The 15436-nt window shown below is 54.8% G+C and overlaps 7 protein-coding genes across 7 annotated transcripts; 6 read left to right on the top strand and 1 right to left on the bottom strand.

Moving 5' to 3' along the window:
* Positions 1-1339: 1339 nt before the first annotated feature.
* MRS44_014544 (uncharacterized protein) lies at positions 1340-1591 on the top strand (the record flags this gene model as incomplete). Its single annotated transcript, XM_065618451.1, has 1 exon — positions 1340-1591. The coding sequence occupies one exon, from the start codon at positions 1340-1342 to the stop codon at positions 1589-1591; it is 252 nt and encodes an 83-aa protein (XP_065474523.1).
* A 524-nt stretch (positions 1592-2115) lies between these two features.
* On the top strand, positions 2116-3836 carry MRS44_014543 (uncharacterized protein; the record flags this gene model as incomplete). The annotated part of the gene is made up of 2 exons (XM_065618450.1): positions 2116-3428; positions 3479-3836. 2 exons carry the CDS (start codon positions 2116-2118, stop codon positions 3834-3836), a joined length of 1671 nt encoding a protein of 556 aa, XP_065474522.1.
* Positions 3837-4749: 913 nt separating this feature from the next.
* On the top strand, positions 4750-6401 carry MRS44_014542 (uncharacterized protein; the record flags this gene model as incomplete). The annotated part of the gene is made up of 2 exons (XM_065618449.1): positions 4750-5030; positions 5084-6401. 2 exons carry the CDS (start codon positions 4750-4752, stop codon positions 6399-6401), a joined length of 1599 nt encoding a protein of 532 aa, XP_065474521.1.
* Positions 6402-7224: 823 nt separating this feature from the next.
* MRS44_014541 (uncharacterized protein) lies at positions 7225-8078 on the top strand (the record flags this gene model as incomplete). The annotated part of the gene is made up of 2 exons (XM_065618448.1): positions 7225-7329; positions 7485-8078. 2 exons carry the CDS (start codon positions 7225-7227, stop codon positions 8076-8078), a joined length of 699 nt encoding a protein of 232 aa, XP_065474520.1.
* A 741-nt stretch (positions 8079-8819) lies between these two features.
* On the top strand, positions 8820-9762 carry MRS44_014540 (uncharacterized protein; the record flags this gene model as incomplete). Its single annotated transcript, XM_046284291.2, has 2 exons — positions 8820-8937; positions 8987-9762. The coding sequence occupies 2 exons, from the start codon at positions 8820-8822 to the stop codon at positions 9760-9762; spliced, it is 894 nt and encodes a 297-aa protein (XP_046127331.1).
* Positions 9763-10130: 368 nt separating this feature from the next.
* On the bottom strand, positions 10131-11467 carry MRS44_014539 (uncharacterized protein; the record flags this gene model as incomplete). Its single annotated transcript, XM_046277290.2, has 3 exons — positions 10131-10257; positions 10307-11136; positions 11189-11467. The coding sequence occupies 3 exons, from the start codon at positions 11465-11467 to the stop codon at positions 10131-10133; spliced, it is 1236 nt and encodes a 411-aa protein (XP_046127332.2).
* A 1241-nt stretch (positions 11468-12708) lies between these two features.
* Positions 12709-15195, top strand: MRS44_014538 (uncharacterized protein; the record flags this gene model as incomplete). The annotated part of the gene is made up of 1 exon (XM_046277291.2): positions 12709-15195. One exon carries the CDS (start codon positions 12709-12711, stop codon positions 15193-15195), a length of 2487 nt encoding a protein of 828 aa, XP_046127333.2.
* Between the last annotated feature and the right edge of the window lie 241 nt (positions 15196-15436).

The following is a 15436-nucleotide window of genomic DNA, read 5'->3' as shown; positions in this document are numbered from 1 at the left end:
CCGGCAGGCTTCTAAAGGCATCCCTGCTAGAGAAGTGCATCATGATGGGCTGAAGCTGGTCGCTACTATTCTTAGAATGGAGGGGGGCAAAGTCAGGGGCACCACCATTACGAAAGGGCAACCAAGCAGCTTCGACAGCCGACGATGGAACGCACCATGTTCGCAGGAGCAGAGAGAGAGTAGCAGGGAACGGTCCGTCCGTCGATCAGGCTCAACTCTGATTTTCTAGAGGGTCCCGAGGGAACGGAATTGGCCCATTCTCGCATTCAGCCTTGATGCAGCCACAGAGGGAACATTCCATGAAGAACAAAGCATGTCTGAAGCCCGTACTGTAACTCGTCGAGGCTGAGGCAACCATCAATGGCCGCTTACAGAGTGAGATGGTGTCGCCGGGAGGCCGAGGCTGATTTCTCCGTCAGCGTCGGAAGACAGACAGACAAACAACACGAAGAATAGAGTGTGATGATGCTTTCGTGAGTCAATCTCGTGTCGTTCACGCGGCGAATCGAATCGCGTCGCGTCCGTCCCGTCGTGTCAGCTCACGCCCAAGAACACACGGCCACGACACCAGAGGCCATCTGCTCGCACGCTCTATTCTTATTACGGGAGGCATGAAACTGCAAGACGACCGCTTTGGGAACTCTGCCTGGAGCCCAACTTGCCCAAACAAGACTCCAGACTGGCCGGATCAACAGGCTAGGCCGTTGTAGATGTATGCTCCCACGTTTCAAAACAGCTCAGACCCCGAACACGCGTCTACCCGTCTGTCGCGACTGAGCTACCTACAGTAAAAACTAAACGTGCAGGAAACCGATTTGACAGACGGAGAGATGAAGAAGTGACCATGTCCCGGGGTGCATCTGCCAATCAGCCCGGGGAGACAGGGGTCCTGTCTAAACCGACGGGAGGGGGAGACGAAAAGGAAAAAAAAGTTGGTGTGTGAGATGATGAGACGTCAGATATCGATTGATTGAATGAGAAGGAGCATTGAGAATTAGCAATGAAGGGAACGAGGCCAAGTTTGAAACATGGGTAATACCGACGGCGTCTTCTTTCTCTTGCTTCTGGACGGCTACAGGCGTATTGTTACACAGGAATACTTGTGTCATGTTACTCGAAACCGGCCTCTTTTTTTGCCTCATGATTGATAGCCTACTACGAGATCTCTACCTACTCCAAAACCCCTCGCCAAGATGCGGGTTCACACCAGTTCAACAGTAGAAATACGCAGCGTGACGACACACAGCCTCGACCATCCAGAAAAACAAACAAGGGGCCTCAAACCCCGTCATCTCGCGGAGGCGTCCAATGCCGACCCAGCACGAGACCCTCGACTAGAATGCACGACATCAACTTCGGGTCTCTCTTTTTTCCTGGGAACACCATTTTTCGATGTGATCCAGTCACAGCTGAGATCCTCTACTGCCTTGCCACGGTGGGCGGCGCTAGCATCGTCGCCGATATCGAGGAGGGCCGTCTTCTAAGCGCCGACTGGCCTGGCGTGACAGCCGACCCCGGTCCGTCACCTGCGCCGTGTGGTTCGCCGTCGCTCAACCTCGTCCACTCGATCTGCCCTGACGGCCCTCCTTGACGTCCGTCATGGCCGGGACCATCTAATCCTAATCCTCTGCTTCGAGATGGATGCCTTCCCTTCCAGAGGATTGGGGTGTGTGGGTGTGTGTGGACCTGGAGACGGAGAGAGAGATCTCGTCGTCGTCGCGGACCATCCGTCCCTCCTCCTCTTCTTCCTCTCATGGCTGGTCCGTTGCTTTTCCCTCTTCATCTGCCGGGTCCCTTGTCCTCTTATGCAGCTTTCCCGTCGTGCTTCTGTCCTATCCCATTCCTCTCCTTCTCCTTCGCCTCCTCTGCCAGGTTTCTATTCAATTCACCCCCTCCACTTCTGCACATTCGCTGCGTGCACCGATACGAAGTACCGCACATGCATATCAGTGCCATATATATGTATTAAGCATCTTTCCTCCTCCTCTTTTTTCATTGCCTCGTCGAATAGCGCACAGCCGCTTCACCCACTCGCTTCCTTCAGCTGCCCTATAACCAGCTCTCGCCTCCCTCTCGCCATCCTCGGTATGACGTGAGAGCCTCGCAGCAAGCAGCATGACAGTAGCCGGTACTAGTCACGGCGGCGCTGAAGAAGCCGCATGGTCGTCTTCCTCGTGGCTCTCGTCCTTGCCCCTCTGCTGCGCACCGCTGGCCACTTGCTCTGACAAGAGGCCGCGTCGTAGTAAGTTTCCGTCTACTTGCACTTCCACTACCGCCGTTGCTTGGGCTTCAGATTCTTCTTCTACTTTGATGAACATGCCCGGCGTCACCTTGAGCGACGAACAGTTGCTGATGGGCCAAGTCGATGAGAAGCATTCACACCCAGTCATCTACGACCAACCACTCTACCACCCACGCCCTGTGGCCGTTCCCATGGGTTCATCTCATCGCAATGTGCTGGAAAAGTACCCCAGAGAAACTGTTGCTCCCAAGAGGAAAAGGTTCTGGTCTCTATCTTCCGGTACTTCTGGTACTTCAACAACCTCGCGCCGGCTGCCTATCTCAGCACCTCAAGACTTTCGACACATTTATTCAGCCTCTCCCAAGATCCCCGACTTTCCTGAGCCTACGCCATCGAGAGCTTCCAACTTGAGGCCTGCAAAGCAGCTTCCGCACCGCCCATATCGACCTCTGGAGTTGAGCATCTATGGGCCAGAGAACCGGGTCTCTCCTATTCTACCTCACTTTCATGCGCCTCCCTTTGTTCCTACTTTCTCTTCGGAGGTGTCTTCTGGATGCATGTCGGATCGGTCAGAATGGCAGTCAGATAGAGGGAATCGCCCGGTTGAGCACCAAAAGAGCTTCTCCGACTCTCCCATGTCCTTCCACTTCCCCCGTAGGCAGGCTCTGGAGAGTTCGCCCTCTACCTCGCAGGACGATGAGATCCCACCCTTGATCCCTCCCAGGGCCCGGAGCCGTCCTCGCGCATACACATCGCCAGACTCATCGCCAGGCTCATCGCCAAACGTGGAAAAGATCAAGGAACGGGTGGCGAGCGCGATGCTCGAGGTTGAGAAGCTCCAGAAGCAGATCGACGACGTTATCGAGAGGCAGAGCCTCTACACGCCCAGCCGGCCGTCAACGCCTCACTCCACGGCCCGCACGATGCCTGGTATGAATTCTGCGCCTTGGCTTGCTTCTGAGCGTCTTTCGCTGACCGGCGTAGAACTGGAGCCGATGCCCTCGATTCCTGCTCTGCCCCCAGCTGCTCCGTCTTTTGCTGAGAGGCTCACTTCTGATATTGACCGCCCTCATACAGCGCCCATCAGAACTCCTCCTACCACTCCTCCTACTAGGGTTCCTGCCAACCCTCCTCGCCGAGCGAGGACTCCTGGCGCACCATTTACTCCCACGAGCACTCCCCTCGTGTTAAGAGGGCTGATGTTCCTCTACCTCCTCCTCTACCTCTTGTCCTCAGGCCTCCCTTGAGGAAGAAAAAGTCATTTTCCCGGGTATCGAGCTGGCTCTTCCCTGGGTCGCAGCACAGCCGGAACCTGAGCTTCGACTCTGTCACCAACGCGCCCCGTCCCATCAAGGGCAACGAGGGCTTCTACCAAGTCTCGCTGGGCGAGACTTCAGGCCGTCGACGGAGCACAGACTCTGTCGACACGGTCAGCACCTGGGAGTCTGACGACGAAGGCCGGACTGTTCCCACGACCTGCTCTCTGGGCAGCACGCCTGCGGTTTCGCAGGACGAACCACTCATTTCACGGTTTGCCACGTTTGGCAGAGGCGATGCCCGACCCAACCGGACGAGCGTCGGGGTCGCCATTTGAACAAGAAGATATGCTTGGATGTGTTCACTGACTGACTGATACCCCGTTTACTTTTCCTTTGTCCTGTTCTTTTGTGTATATTCGACGATGATACCACCTGTACCATATCAAGTCGCGGCTAGCAAGACTAGGCGGGCGACGGTTTTGGATCTACTTACTCTGTGAACGGATTCTGGGCTTAGAGCTGGTTTTAACGGATTCATGGGATGGGATGGTAATGAATTGGGCGGCAGGTTTGCTCGAAAATTGGTCATGTTTCGCTGGATGAAGCGAAGACCTGCTCTGAGAGAGGAGGCAGGAGTTTTAGTTGGGATTAAGACTGCCTAGAGCAGCTTTTTAAATACGAATCGCCTAGTGCGATCTATTATTCTCAAGCTATTTATTGACTCACATGAAGTTGTATGAGTGTAGATGTATGAGTGAATCATGCATGCGTGGCCGAGACATTGCGTGGTGCAGGGTATTTACAAGCCAAGCGATGAATGCATCCATCTCGTTCAGAGTTCAAGCCAATTGAATCCCCTCAATTGATCAGCCTTAAGAGATATCGGACATATTCTTCAACTGACTTTCAAGTATAAAATCAAAATAACGGCACACGACGCCCTTGTACACTCATCCATGTGCAGGGTGCTCAAAGTGGCTGACAAAGTGCCTCATTCGTCGACCAACCACGTGGTCCACATCGAGGCCGTGTCTTCAACGTCAAACATTCAGGGATAGCCGAGCAGCTCGTTCATCTCGTTCACCTCTAGCCCCGCAACCTGACTCGATGGAATCATCCCTTGACAACATTGACGCGCGCGACTCTACAGCATCTTTTACTGAAATACAATCAGCCAGAGCTGCTGAGCTGATGGGTCTCGCCAGCGGGAGCTAGCATATCCCCGTCACGATTACCGAATCACTGGAGATGGTGCATCTTGGGCGGCGCGCCGGAGACGAGGACGACGCGCCTCCCATCGCGGATCACCTGGACGACGACGACATGTCTGATTCTGACCCCGAGAGGGGACGCCTGCTTCATCATGACGACGACGATGGTGTTGATACCGAGAGCCGCTCGGACGCTGAGCGGCTTGAGAGCTGGCATGAGGAGCATCGTCGTCGTGAGACGAGACGATGGAGTTACCTCGTCATGGTCATCAGCACCATCGCATTGATCACAGTTCTTGGTTTCTGGGTCCGCAATGGGTGAGTTATATGAGTTGATGCTCGTCTTTAAGTCAAGCTGACACGTCTGATAGAACTCGACCCGCTGGGTGTGAGTATGATGGGAGCTGTAATGACATCTCCCGGCTCTGGGGACAGTATTCTGCATACTTCTCAATCCCGTCTGAGCTTGATGCCTCAACCCCAGACGACTGTGATGTGACCTTTGCCCTCGTCTTGTCCCGCCACGGAGCCAGGTACCCAACGGACAGCAAGTCTGCAGCGTACAACGCTACCATTGCCCGCATTCAAAAGTCTGCTACTATGTACGGCAAGAACTACAAATGGCTCAAGGAGTATACCTACACTCTTGGTGCTGAAGACCTGACTGAGTTCGGCCAGCAACAGATGGTCGACTCTGGCAGGGCCTTTTATGAGCGGTACATGGGACTCGCCGAGAAGACGGAGCCGTTCGTTCGGGCATCAGGCTCGGATCGGGTTATTATGTCGTCTTACAACTTTACACAAGGCTTCTACGCATCGCGAGGAGAGTCTGGGGACGATTATACTCGGGATGTTCTTATCATCCCTGAAGAACCTGGCATCAACAACACCATGTCGCATGGATCGTGCGCCTCATTTGAAAGCGATAGAGTTCCTAAAGACGCAGACGAAAAGGCCGAGGTTGCATGGGGAGAGAGATTCCTCCCCGAGATTCGGAACAGGTTGAATCACCACCTACCAGGAGTCAACCTGACGCTGGAGGAAACCATCTACATGATGGACATGTGTCCGTTCCACGCGGCCAACACTCCCGACGGTGCTGGTCACTCGAGGTTCTGCGACCTCTTCACCAAGGCGGACTGGCGAAGTTATGACTACTACATGACTCTGAGCAAGTTCTACAAGTTTGGCAATGGCAATGCGTTGGGTCCGACACAAGGTGTTGGATATGTCAACGAGCTCATCTCGCGCCTGACGGGGCAGCCTGTTGACGACCACACCACGACCAACAGCACATTGGACTCATCACCAAAGACATTTCCTCTCGATCGGGCCCTTTACGCAGACTTTAGCCATGACAACAGCATGGTCTCCATCTTCTCGGCACTGGGCTTGTACAACTCGACTACCCTGCTGCCAAAGGACCATATTGTGCCCGCCATCAAGGCACACGGCTACTCATCGACATGGGTAGTCCCCTTTGGAGCCAGAATGTACGTCGAGAAGCTCGAGTGCGGCGCCAGCAGGAATGATAAGAGGGACGAGTACGTGCGAGTGCTGGTCAACGACCGAGTGATGTCGCTAGAGACCTGCGGAGGCGACGAGTATGGGCTCTGCAGACTAGAAGACTTTGTGGAGAGCCTGTCGTTTGCCGCCGCGGGAGGTCACTGGGATCGATGCGGTGGATAAAGGTAGAAAGACAGGGATTAGATGGATATCAATTATTTGCACGAATTGAATTGGCGAGGCTGGTGGTGTCCGAGATGGACCGAAATAGAAACCAGACGGGACGCAAGGGAGTAATAGAGGAATACGGGATTGCTTTGAAGGAATGCTGGCGGAATGATTTGATAGCATGCACTTGAGAATTGGTACAGATATGAACGATTACTTTGCTCACTGGATAAATGAAGCTATATCGCATTCACAGGTGAATGTAACCATGAGAGATAGATATGCTCACGCTCAGGATAGTCGAGATGAAGCTGACCAGTCCGTGCATCCCTCCACTGCAAGCCCAGATCTCTGACCTCGTCCCAGCGGAGCCGGGGGACCTGGAGCATGCGCTAGCGGGACTCCACTGATGCTAAATTCAGCGCTGAGCATCAGCGCCAAGCCCACTGTAATCAGGTCTGTCTGTCAGCGGGCTTGAAGCTTGAACCCCCCTCCCCTCCAAAGTCCGAGAGTTTCGTAATTGATGCGAGCAGAGTTGAAGCTTTTCCCGAGTAAGCACCGCCACCCTCACTCATCCAACAAACAAACACAGAAATTCGGCAGCCTGGCGGAAGACAAGGCGCCCTTTTTCTCCCTCCTTTGAGCAACTCATCGCCTTGCTAAATCGCCCTTTTACGACGCTGGTAATCGTCAAGGATTCAGCTGCGCCTTTCGATTACCGACTGTGTTTCCCACCCCCAATCACGCGACCGAACACGAGGTTGAAATCGACAGCTTTGCTCACTCCCCCGGAGAGCTTCCAGAGCCGGGTTGAAGCTATCGCCGCTCGTCGGACAAGATGGTGTCGACGGCTGGAGGCATCGTCATTGCCATCTTTGTGCTGCTGATTGCAGCAGCTGTCGGATGGGTCGTCTTTACACAGCTGCGCGCCCGCAGACTTGGAGTACGTTTGATTGTTCTTTTCTGCGATAACCACTCGATTTCTCGATTCCTCGCTATCCGGCCATTGTATCCCCAGCTATGCGCGCCTCGTCGCGATATCGCAGCTGGTCCTCGCAAAGCATTCACCCAATTCATCATGCTGACCTCATCTTATAGCTCCCTCCCCCAAGCCTGAAGTCATACCTACCATGGCATAAAGAGGAAAGTCCATACGGGCCGCCGCGGCCTGCGCCCGGCGGCATCGTCGGCTGGTTCAACGACCAGGTCCGCAAGTTCAAGAACCGCAACAACCGGTCCGCCGCCGGCGCCTACGAGCAGAACCTCGGCGGCGGTGCGCCCCGCGGACGTCGTGGGTTCGGACCACTCGACCCCGATGAGGCCTGGGACACGCGCGTCGGCCATGAGGCGGATGCGTACGGATACTACGAGGAGGACGTTGGCGGTCGGGGCCGGGATACCGGGTACGGCGGAAGCAGTGGTGGAGGCTACAACATGAACCTCGCGGCTACGCCGGGGCTGTCGGGAGGACGATTCGACGAGGAGGAGGACCGAGGCCGAAGAGCGAGCAGGAGCCCTGCGTCCGGACCTGGCGGGCGAAACCCCTTTGACGACGACGCCGGCTCGAGCCTGCGGGGAGTCAGCCCGCGACCGATCGACACGGGCGTCCCACCATCGAAGCCCAAGAACAGAAGCGGCAGCGCAGACAGCAGCCCGACAGAGCGGAGGTCTGTGTTTAGGGAGGAGGTGTAACCCGTCTGGTGTTGACGACTGGGTGAGGCGAAGCTGCCATCTCGACGGAGCTATGCTTGAGTAACTCGCCTACTGTGCTGTGGGATTACGAGGGGATAAAAAAAGCTACATGGGGATATGAGTCTTGTCGATTTCCTCTTGTCTTTTTCTCCGCCATTGTTAGGTCACTTTTTCTTGTTTTTACTGGTCTGGGGAACCTGTGGTTCGAGCATGACTGTGTGCCAGTCTGGGTATCGCTGGGCGGAACTCTGATATATCATGACTATCTTCCTTCTTCCTGTTACCGTGTCCTCCGAGACGCGACTGTTTCTGTCATGGATATGGGAAATACTATAGTGTAACTTGCAAATCAACGGCGTTTTATGATGAAAGGACCGCCTGTGGATTCCACTTCTGTGGGGGGTTTGGGGATTTCCTTGGTCAACAGTCCAATGGCAGGGGGACAAGGGGTCAACGTGCTCCTTGTTCCCTGTCTGACAGTTCAGTTCTTATCAATGGCTAAATGTGACATCCTCTTTGCGGCAGTTTGATGGGCACTTCCGGCTGCGGAACCTCCGGACGGAGCTTGTTCCGGCCCGGCACCCCGGCCTTTTCGGCCCCTCCTTACGTCGCCGAGCTTTGCCCCGCCAAAACTTGTGCCCCTCCATAAATCACTCCTCCACCGCGACATCATCATCATTGTCAGCAACTGACCACCTTTTGGTATTTTTTTGCTCAATTGACCTCTACAGAAGCTACACAATGGCGGATCTCGATCTCAAAGCTGTTCATGATGAGATGGTCTCGGTCGCTTACGAGGCCGGCGCCATGATCTTGGCTGCCAACCCTGCCGAGCTCGACACGGACACCAAGCTCAACTGTACGAATCACTCACATCTGGTACATACTCACGGCTGACCTCTTGCTAGCTGTCGACATCGTCACCGAGGCCGATAAGGGCGTTGAAAAGATGGTCTCTGCCCGCCTCTCCTCCGCGTTTCCCTCCATCTCTTTCATGGGCGAAGAGACATACAAGCCCGGTATGAGACTCGGCCCCGAACCGACTTTTGTCGTCGATCCGATCGATGGAACCACAAACTTTGTCCACTCCTTCCCCTCGGCCTGCATCTCCCTCGGTCTCGCCGTCGACCGCCAACCCGCTGTGGGCGTCATCTACAACCCCTGGCAGGACACCCTCTACACGGCCATCAAGGGCCAGGGCGCCTTCCTCACACGGGGTCGCTCCTCGGAGCCTCAGCGTCTCCCCCTCGCGCGATCCCCGAGACCAATTGAGGGTCTGGGAAGTTCGCTCGTCGGTGTTGAATGGGGTTCCACGCGCGACGGCCCCAACTTTGACCTCAAGGTCGAGGCCTTTCGACGACTGGCCGGCAGCAAGGAGACGGGCGGAGCGATGGTGCACTCGCTGCGATCGTTGGGCTCTGCGGCGCTCAACCTGGCCGCCGTGGCAGCGGGCCAGCTAGACCTTTACTGGGAAGGTGGATGCTGGGCGTGGGATGTTTGCGCAGGGTGGTGTCTGCTGAACGAGGCCGGCGGTCGCATGGTGCACGGAAACCCGGGTGAGTGGGATGTAGAGCTCGAGTCGCGCGTGTACCTCGCCGTGAGAGGGGCGCCGAGTGGCCAGAAGGAGCTCATTGAGGAATTCTGGGGAGTTCTCAACGGTGGCAAGCTGGATTACTCCGTCTGAGCGAGAGGAGATATAGAAATGTGATACTTATCTAGAATGGAATCTTGGATAGAGAAAAAAAAATTGAATAATGAATGACGATACATGTCACGTCTGAATAGCCTCACTCGACTTGAAGCACACACGGTTGTAGCCATAATCAATTGTCATCAGGAAATTATGAGCCATTGATCAGATGACGGCACGCATAATAAAGCAAGCACCTCGTTGCTCCGGAAAAAGAAACCCATAATACAGTTGTAGTGGATCGATCAGTCCCCTTCCCTTGTTTCATCCCGTGAATCCCCTTTTTAAATGTGTGTGTTGGTATCGGAAACTGTCACGCCGTTTGTTGTTTGTATCCATCTCCTCTCCGCGACCGTCACCATTTAAGCGGCATCGGCCTTGACGTCAACCTTCTTGGCGACAGGCTCCCCGGCGGGAGCATCATCTTCCCGAGCTCGCTTGCCGTTGGTGTTGGAATCGTCGGCGGTGGATTGGATGCGAGGCATGGTGCTGCGAGCATGTTAGCATCTTGTCGTAACATCAGGGACATGGAACTTACTCATTGCCATTGTGCTTGACCTCCTCCTTGCGCTGATCCCGATCGCGGCCACCGTCACGGCCTCGGTCACCATCACGACCACCCCGGCCACGACCACGACCACGGCCGCCACGGCCACCGCCTCGTCGGTCCCGGAAGCCGTTCTTCTGGTCGTTCTCACGTCGCTTCTTCCAGTCGTCCTGGTCACGATCTCGGAAGTCCTTTCCACCACGTCCACGGCCTCGTCCACCCTTGTTACCGGACTCGCGACCTTCGTAGAACTTGCGGGGGTTGCTAGCATTGGGCTCAATCTTTCCCTGTCGGATGAGCTCGTTCTTCTCGTCGCAGTACGCGCGCTTGCTCATGATCTTGAGATCATGCTCCTTCCACTTGGGGGAGGGCTCGAGCTTGATGAACTTGTTGGCCTCCTCCTCGTCGGCAAAGGTGACAAAGACGGAGCCCTTGAAGAGGTTCTCGTTGGTGCGTCGGAGCTTGAGACCCTTGACCTCGCCGAACTGGGCAAAGAAGGTCTCGAGGTCGAACTGGGTGTTGGGGGTTTCATCGCCGAAGCCCTTGACGTAGACTGTGGCGGCCTCGACCTTGGCCTTGGAGGTGTTCATGGGCTTGTAGGGGTACTTGCGCTTGACCTCCTCCTCGCCCTCCTCGCCCGAGAGCTCGAGGAACTTGCTGTCCTTGATGGCGGCAACGACGGCGCTGTAAGGCTGGAAAGTGCGCATGCGCTTGAAGGAGTGGATAGTCTTGAGCTTCATGGGCTTGTTCTCGGCTCCACCGCACGACTCCCACATAAACTTGTCCTGGGGGAAATTCCAGTCGCCAAAGTAGAATTCGACCTGGGAGGTGTCAGTAAGAGCGCAATTCAAAGCGCATAGTGTCTGCCTTTACCTGCTTGCGGATGGCATCGGGATCATCCGTCACCTCGCGGGTGCTAGGGTCAAACTTGCGGTTGTTGCGGTGGTTCTCGTGATCGATCTTGGCAGTGGTCTTGAGGATGCTGGTAGACTTGGACTCCTCAGGCTTCTTCTCGGACGTCTCCTCAGCCTTCTCTTGGGGCTTCTCCTCAGTCTTCTCCTCGGTCTTCTCGACAGGCTTCTCCTCAGCAGGCTGGGCAGGAGCAGCCTCGGGGACAGCCTCGACGGGCTTGGGGACTTCAGCGTCGCTCATGTTGACGGCGCGATCGAAGATGGGAGATCAATAGTGATATGCGATCGCGTAATTGGAATCTGTACGACCCGAGGATTGCGAAAAGATGACTTGGAGGAGGAAAATCTAGAGGCAGAGGCAAGGTGAGACGAGTCGCGACAGAAAAGAGGTGGCGGGGTACGATGAAAAAGAGTCACCGGTGTAAGCCACAAACGGGTGCCTAAAGGGGAAGTATTGCTCAATAGGTTGAAAACTTACAAAAAGGGCAAACAAAGAATATCTTGGTGTTTGCAGACTTAAAATTTCCCAAGTTGGAATTGAGGTAAGGACATGGAAAAAACGCGAGAGATTCTGCCGGCGCTCGAGAAAAAAACTGCATCAAATTCAAAGGTCGACTAGCTCTTGCGATTTCACCGCCCGCCGCATCTGGCGCCTGCCGCACGCGCATTTCACCCCCCACCGTCGCCGTGAAACCCCACTTTCTTGCCGCTCCAGGTGCCTTGGCGCCAGATCTTGACTTCTGAGAAGCAATGTTCCAGGGGGTTCGGCCACTAAAGTCCAGTGAGAGTCCAGGGCCTTGATTGAGGTGAAGCACCCGTGAGGGGATTGGGGAACTCGAGGGTGGGCTGCTGATTGGCTGCTGCCCGGTTTGGCTCTTTGGAGCGGACTGTCCGAGTTTCCCATGTCGCAGTGGATGGGCTTGGAGATCCATGGCACATGGAAATTGATGGGATGGGAAGTGGTTAGAGGAAAGGATCTACGGTATTGAATGCCATTGGATCTCTTCATCTGTTAGAATCTCCTCATAATCGAGTCGACAACACTTCCATCTTGATCAAACATCAGTGGGACGATGCGGAACTGCCCGACGTGCTTGTGACCCGGGGAGTGGTAGGGCAGTACTTGCCGGATGCAGTAGTTGTGCTGTCACCCGAGGTCGCCTCCTAATTCCGTCCCTCTGCGCCCCTCTTCCCACTTTTGCCAGACGCGACTCTGAATGACATCAACGGATCCGGCTGAGCTGGCTGCCCTCAACAAGTTGCGCAACCTCGGGTCATTGCAAACCCTTAACATCCGATCTCAACTTCCTCTGTCACACTTGAGAGATCCTCTTCTAGATTCAATCTCTCTTTAAACTTGATTTACGACCTGTCTCGTCCAGCGACAATGCTCTGAGTTTTGGCTGGCCGCCACAAAACGCATGCGCCCAGTCAAACTATGATAAAACCAACCGCCAGAAACACCAATTGCCCCCTGAAACAATGAGACATTACCGAGCCTCCTTGAAGAGTCTGACTAGACTCTCTTCGAGGCTTCACACTCGTGCCCCTCGAAGGAGGATCTCCCGCTTGCCGATCCTCCCGCATCGACAGCACCGCCACCTCTTCACGTCCTCATCCAAGCGCGATGCCAAGCAGGACCAACAACGATCTACGTTGCCCGTTGCAGTAATCACCGGCGGACTTTTCATCTGGTGGCTTTACCCTTCTGACGACTTTGCACAGCTTTCAAGCAAGAAAGGGAAGGGCAGGCAACGAGAGGAGCATCACGAACAGCACCAGGATACGCAGAAGAAGAAGCCAGATGACGCCTCCAGCCCCGAAGATGACCAGCCCGCCTGGACCAACTTTGCCCGCCGCTTCGAGGCCTTTTGTACGATAAATGATGTCGAGTTTTCGACCTTTTCCGACAAGATTGTCAACTACTTCCTCCCAGAGTGGTCTAGAATGATACCCGGCTATGTTCGGAAGCTTCAGCGCGAATTGTCCATGTCACCAGGCTCTCTGGCCGATGAGATCTGGCAAGAGGCACATGATCCTTTAGTCAATCCTGAAATCCGGTACTCTGCCGAGGTTCGCGTTTCATCCGAACTTTGCGATGAAGAAAAGGCCTATCTGGCGAGACGAAAGCGAGTCGCCCGGATAGGCTTGGCAAGGTACCTCGGACTCGAGGAGGATGAGGTTCACCCCGACGATGTTCCAACCATTGCCATGTGTGGTTCCGGCGGAGGTTTGAGAGCGCTCATTGCCGGAACTGGCTCAATACTGGCAACTGAAGAAGATGGCTTGCTTGACTGTGTGACCTACACCTCTGGTGTGAGTGGTTCATGCTGGCTTCAGGCACTCAGTCTTACTTCATTCAACAAGGGAAGTGTTAGAAACCTTTTGGAACACCTCAAGGCCAGGGCATCAACACACATTGCCTATCCTCCAGTGGCTTTCCAATCTCTCGCCTCGATGCCAACCAACAAGTACCTCCTCAGCGGCATGGTAGAGAAGCTCAAGGGTGACCCCAAGGCTGATTTTGGTCTTGTCGATGTCTATGGTGTCTTGCTAGCTGCAAGATACTTGGTGCCCAAGGGAGATCTCGGGGTTAACGACCGCGACTTCAAACTCTCCAACCAGCGTCAGTACATTCAGTATGGACAGCTTCCTCTGCCCATTTACACTGCTGTCCGCCACGAGATACCGGACCTACCAGCATCCACGTCGCAAAACCCTATCGAATCTGAAATAGCGAAGGAAGAGGCTAAGAAGGAGGCTTGGTTCCAATGGTTCGAAATCACTCCTTATGAGTTCTTCTGCGAAGAATTCGGAGCCGGAATCCCCACCTGGGCTCTTGGTCGCAAGTTCAACGAGGGCAAGGATGTTCCTCCTGAGCATGGCTTCCACCTCCCCGAAATCCGATTGCCTCTTCTGATGGGTGTCTTCGGCAGTGCTTTCTGTGCCACGCTCAGCCATTACTACCGAGAGATCAAGCCTTTGGTTCAGGGCTTGGCTGGGTTTGGAACCATCGATGAACTCATCTCGACTCGCGACGATGACTTGGTAAAGGTTCACCCCATTGATCCCGCGAGGATACCCAACTTTGCTTACGGCATGCATGGCAAACTTGAAAAGACCACTCCTACCAGCATCTACGACAACGAGTACATCCAACTCATGGACGCTGGGATGTCCAACAACCTGCCCATCTACCCCCTACTCCGACCTGGCCGTGACGTTGACGTTGTCATCGCATTCGATGCCTCAGCCGACATCAAGACGGACAACTGGCTCTCTGTTGCAGATGGATATGCCCGTCAACGTGGTATCAAGGGCTGGCCCGTGGGAATTGGCTGGCCAAAGGAAGGGGAGACTGCCTCTCAAGTCGCTAAGGAGCTCGACGATGCTCAGGCCAAGTCTACCTATGAGGCAGAGGCCAAGCTTCAAGAAGCCAAGCAGGAGCAGAAGGAACTCCGTAAGGAGGCTCATGAAGAAGGAAAGGCCGTCATGGCTGAGGATGAAAAGACCAAATTTGAACATGGAGACCAAGAGTCTGGTGACCTGGGATACTGCACCGTCTGGGTTGGAACCAACCAGGAACGCAGCTCTGAGCCGCCTCCTCCATCCAAGGCCATCTCGGGCCCGACATCGTGGAAACTCATGGAGCCCGATGCCGGCATCACCGTCGTTTACATGCCCCTCCTTTCCAACGAGAAGGTGCCCGGTATTTCCCCTGGGTCTACCGACTTCCTGAGCACCTGGAACTTCATCTATACCCCTGACCAGATCGACAGCGTCGTCAAGCTGGCACGAGCAAACTACGAGGAGGGAAAGCAACAGGTCCGAGACACCGTCCGTGCAGTTTATCAGCGCAAGAAGAAGCTCCGCGAGGCAGCCGAGAAATCTCAGCGCCAGGACAGGTATAGAGCCCTCATGCGGAGAGGTGAGGGAGTTCGACTTGGCCAGGGGGATCATTTCAGTTGAGGTGGGAGTAGAGAATTCAACATTCCATGACAGAGTGACAGCTGAGGACATGGATACATATGTAATATACCCGAGACGGAAGCAAAGCAGAGCAGAGCAGTGCGTAAATGTAAATCTTTGATTTTGACTCGCCATTTCTCGAGGAGTTTTGTCATTGTTATACATTGTATCTTACATTGACATTTCCCATCCCGATCCTCTGGGGACCTTGTGCTCCCATGCATTTTTATACACGGCCCAA

The sequence above is a fragment of the Fusarium solani genome (genome assembly GCF_023522795.1).
Source record: "Fusarium solani strain SB1 chromosome Unknown bctg00000010, whole genome shotgun sequence".
Lineage (NCBI taxonomy): Eukaryota > Fungi > Ascomycota > Sordariomycetes > Hypocreales > Nectriaceae > Fusarium > Fusarium solani.
This window is presented reverse-complemented; position numbering and strand designations above follow the sequence as displayed.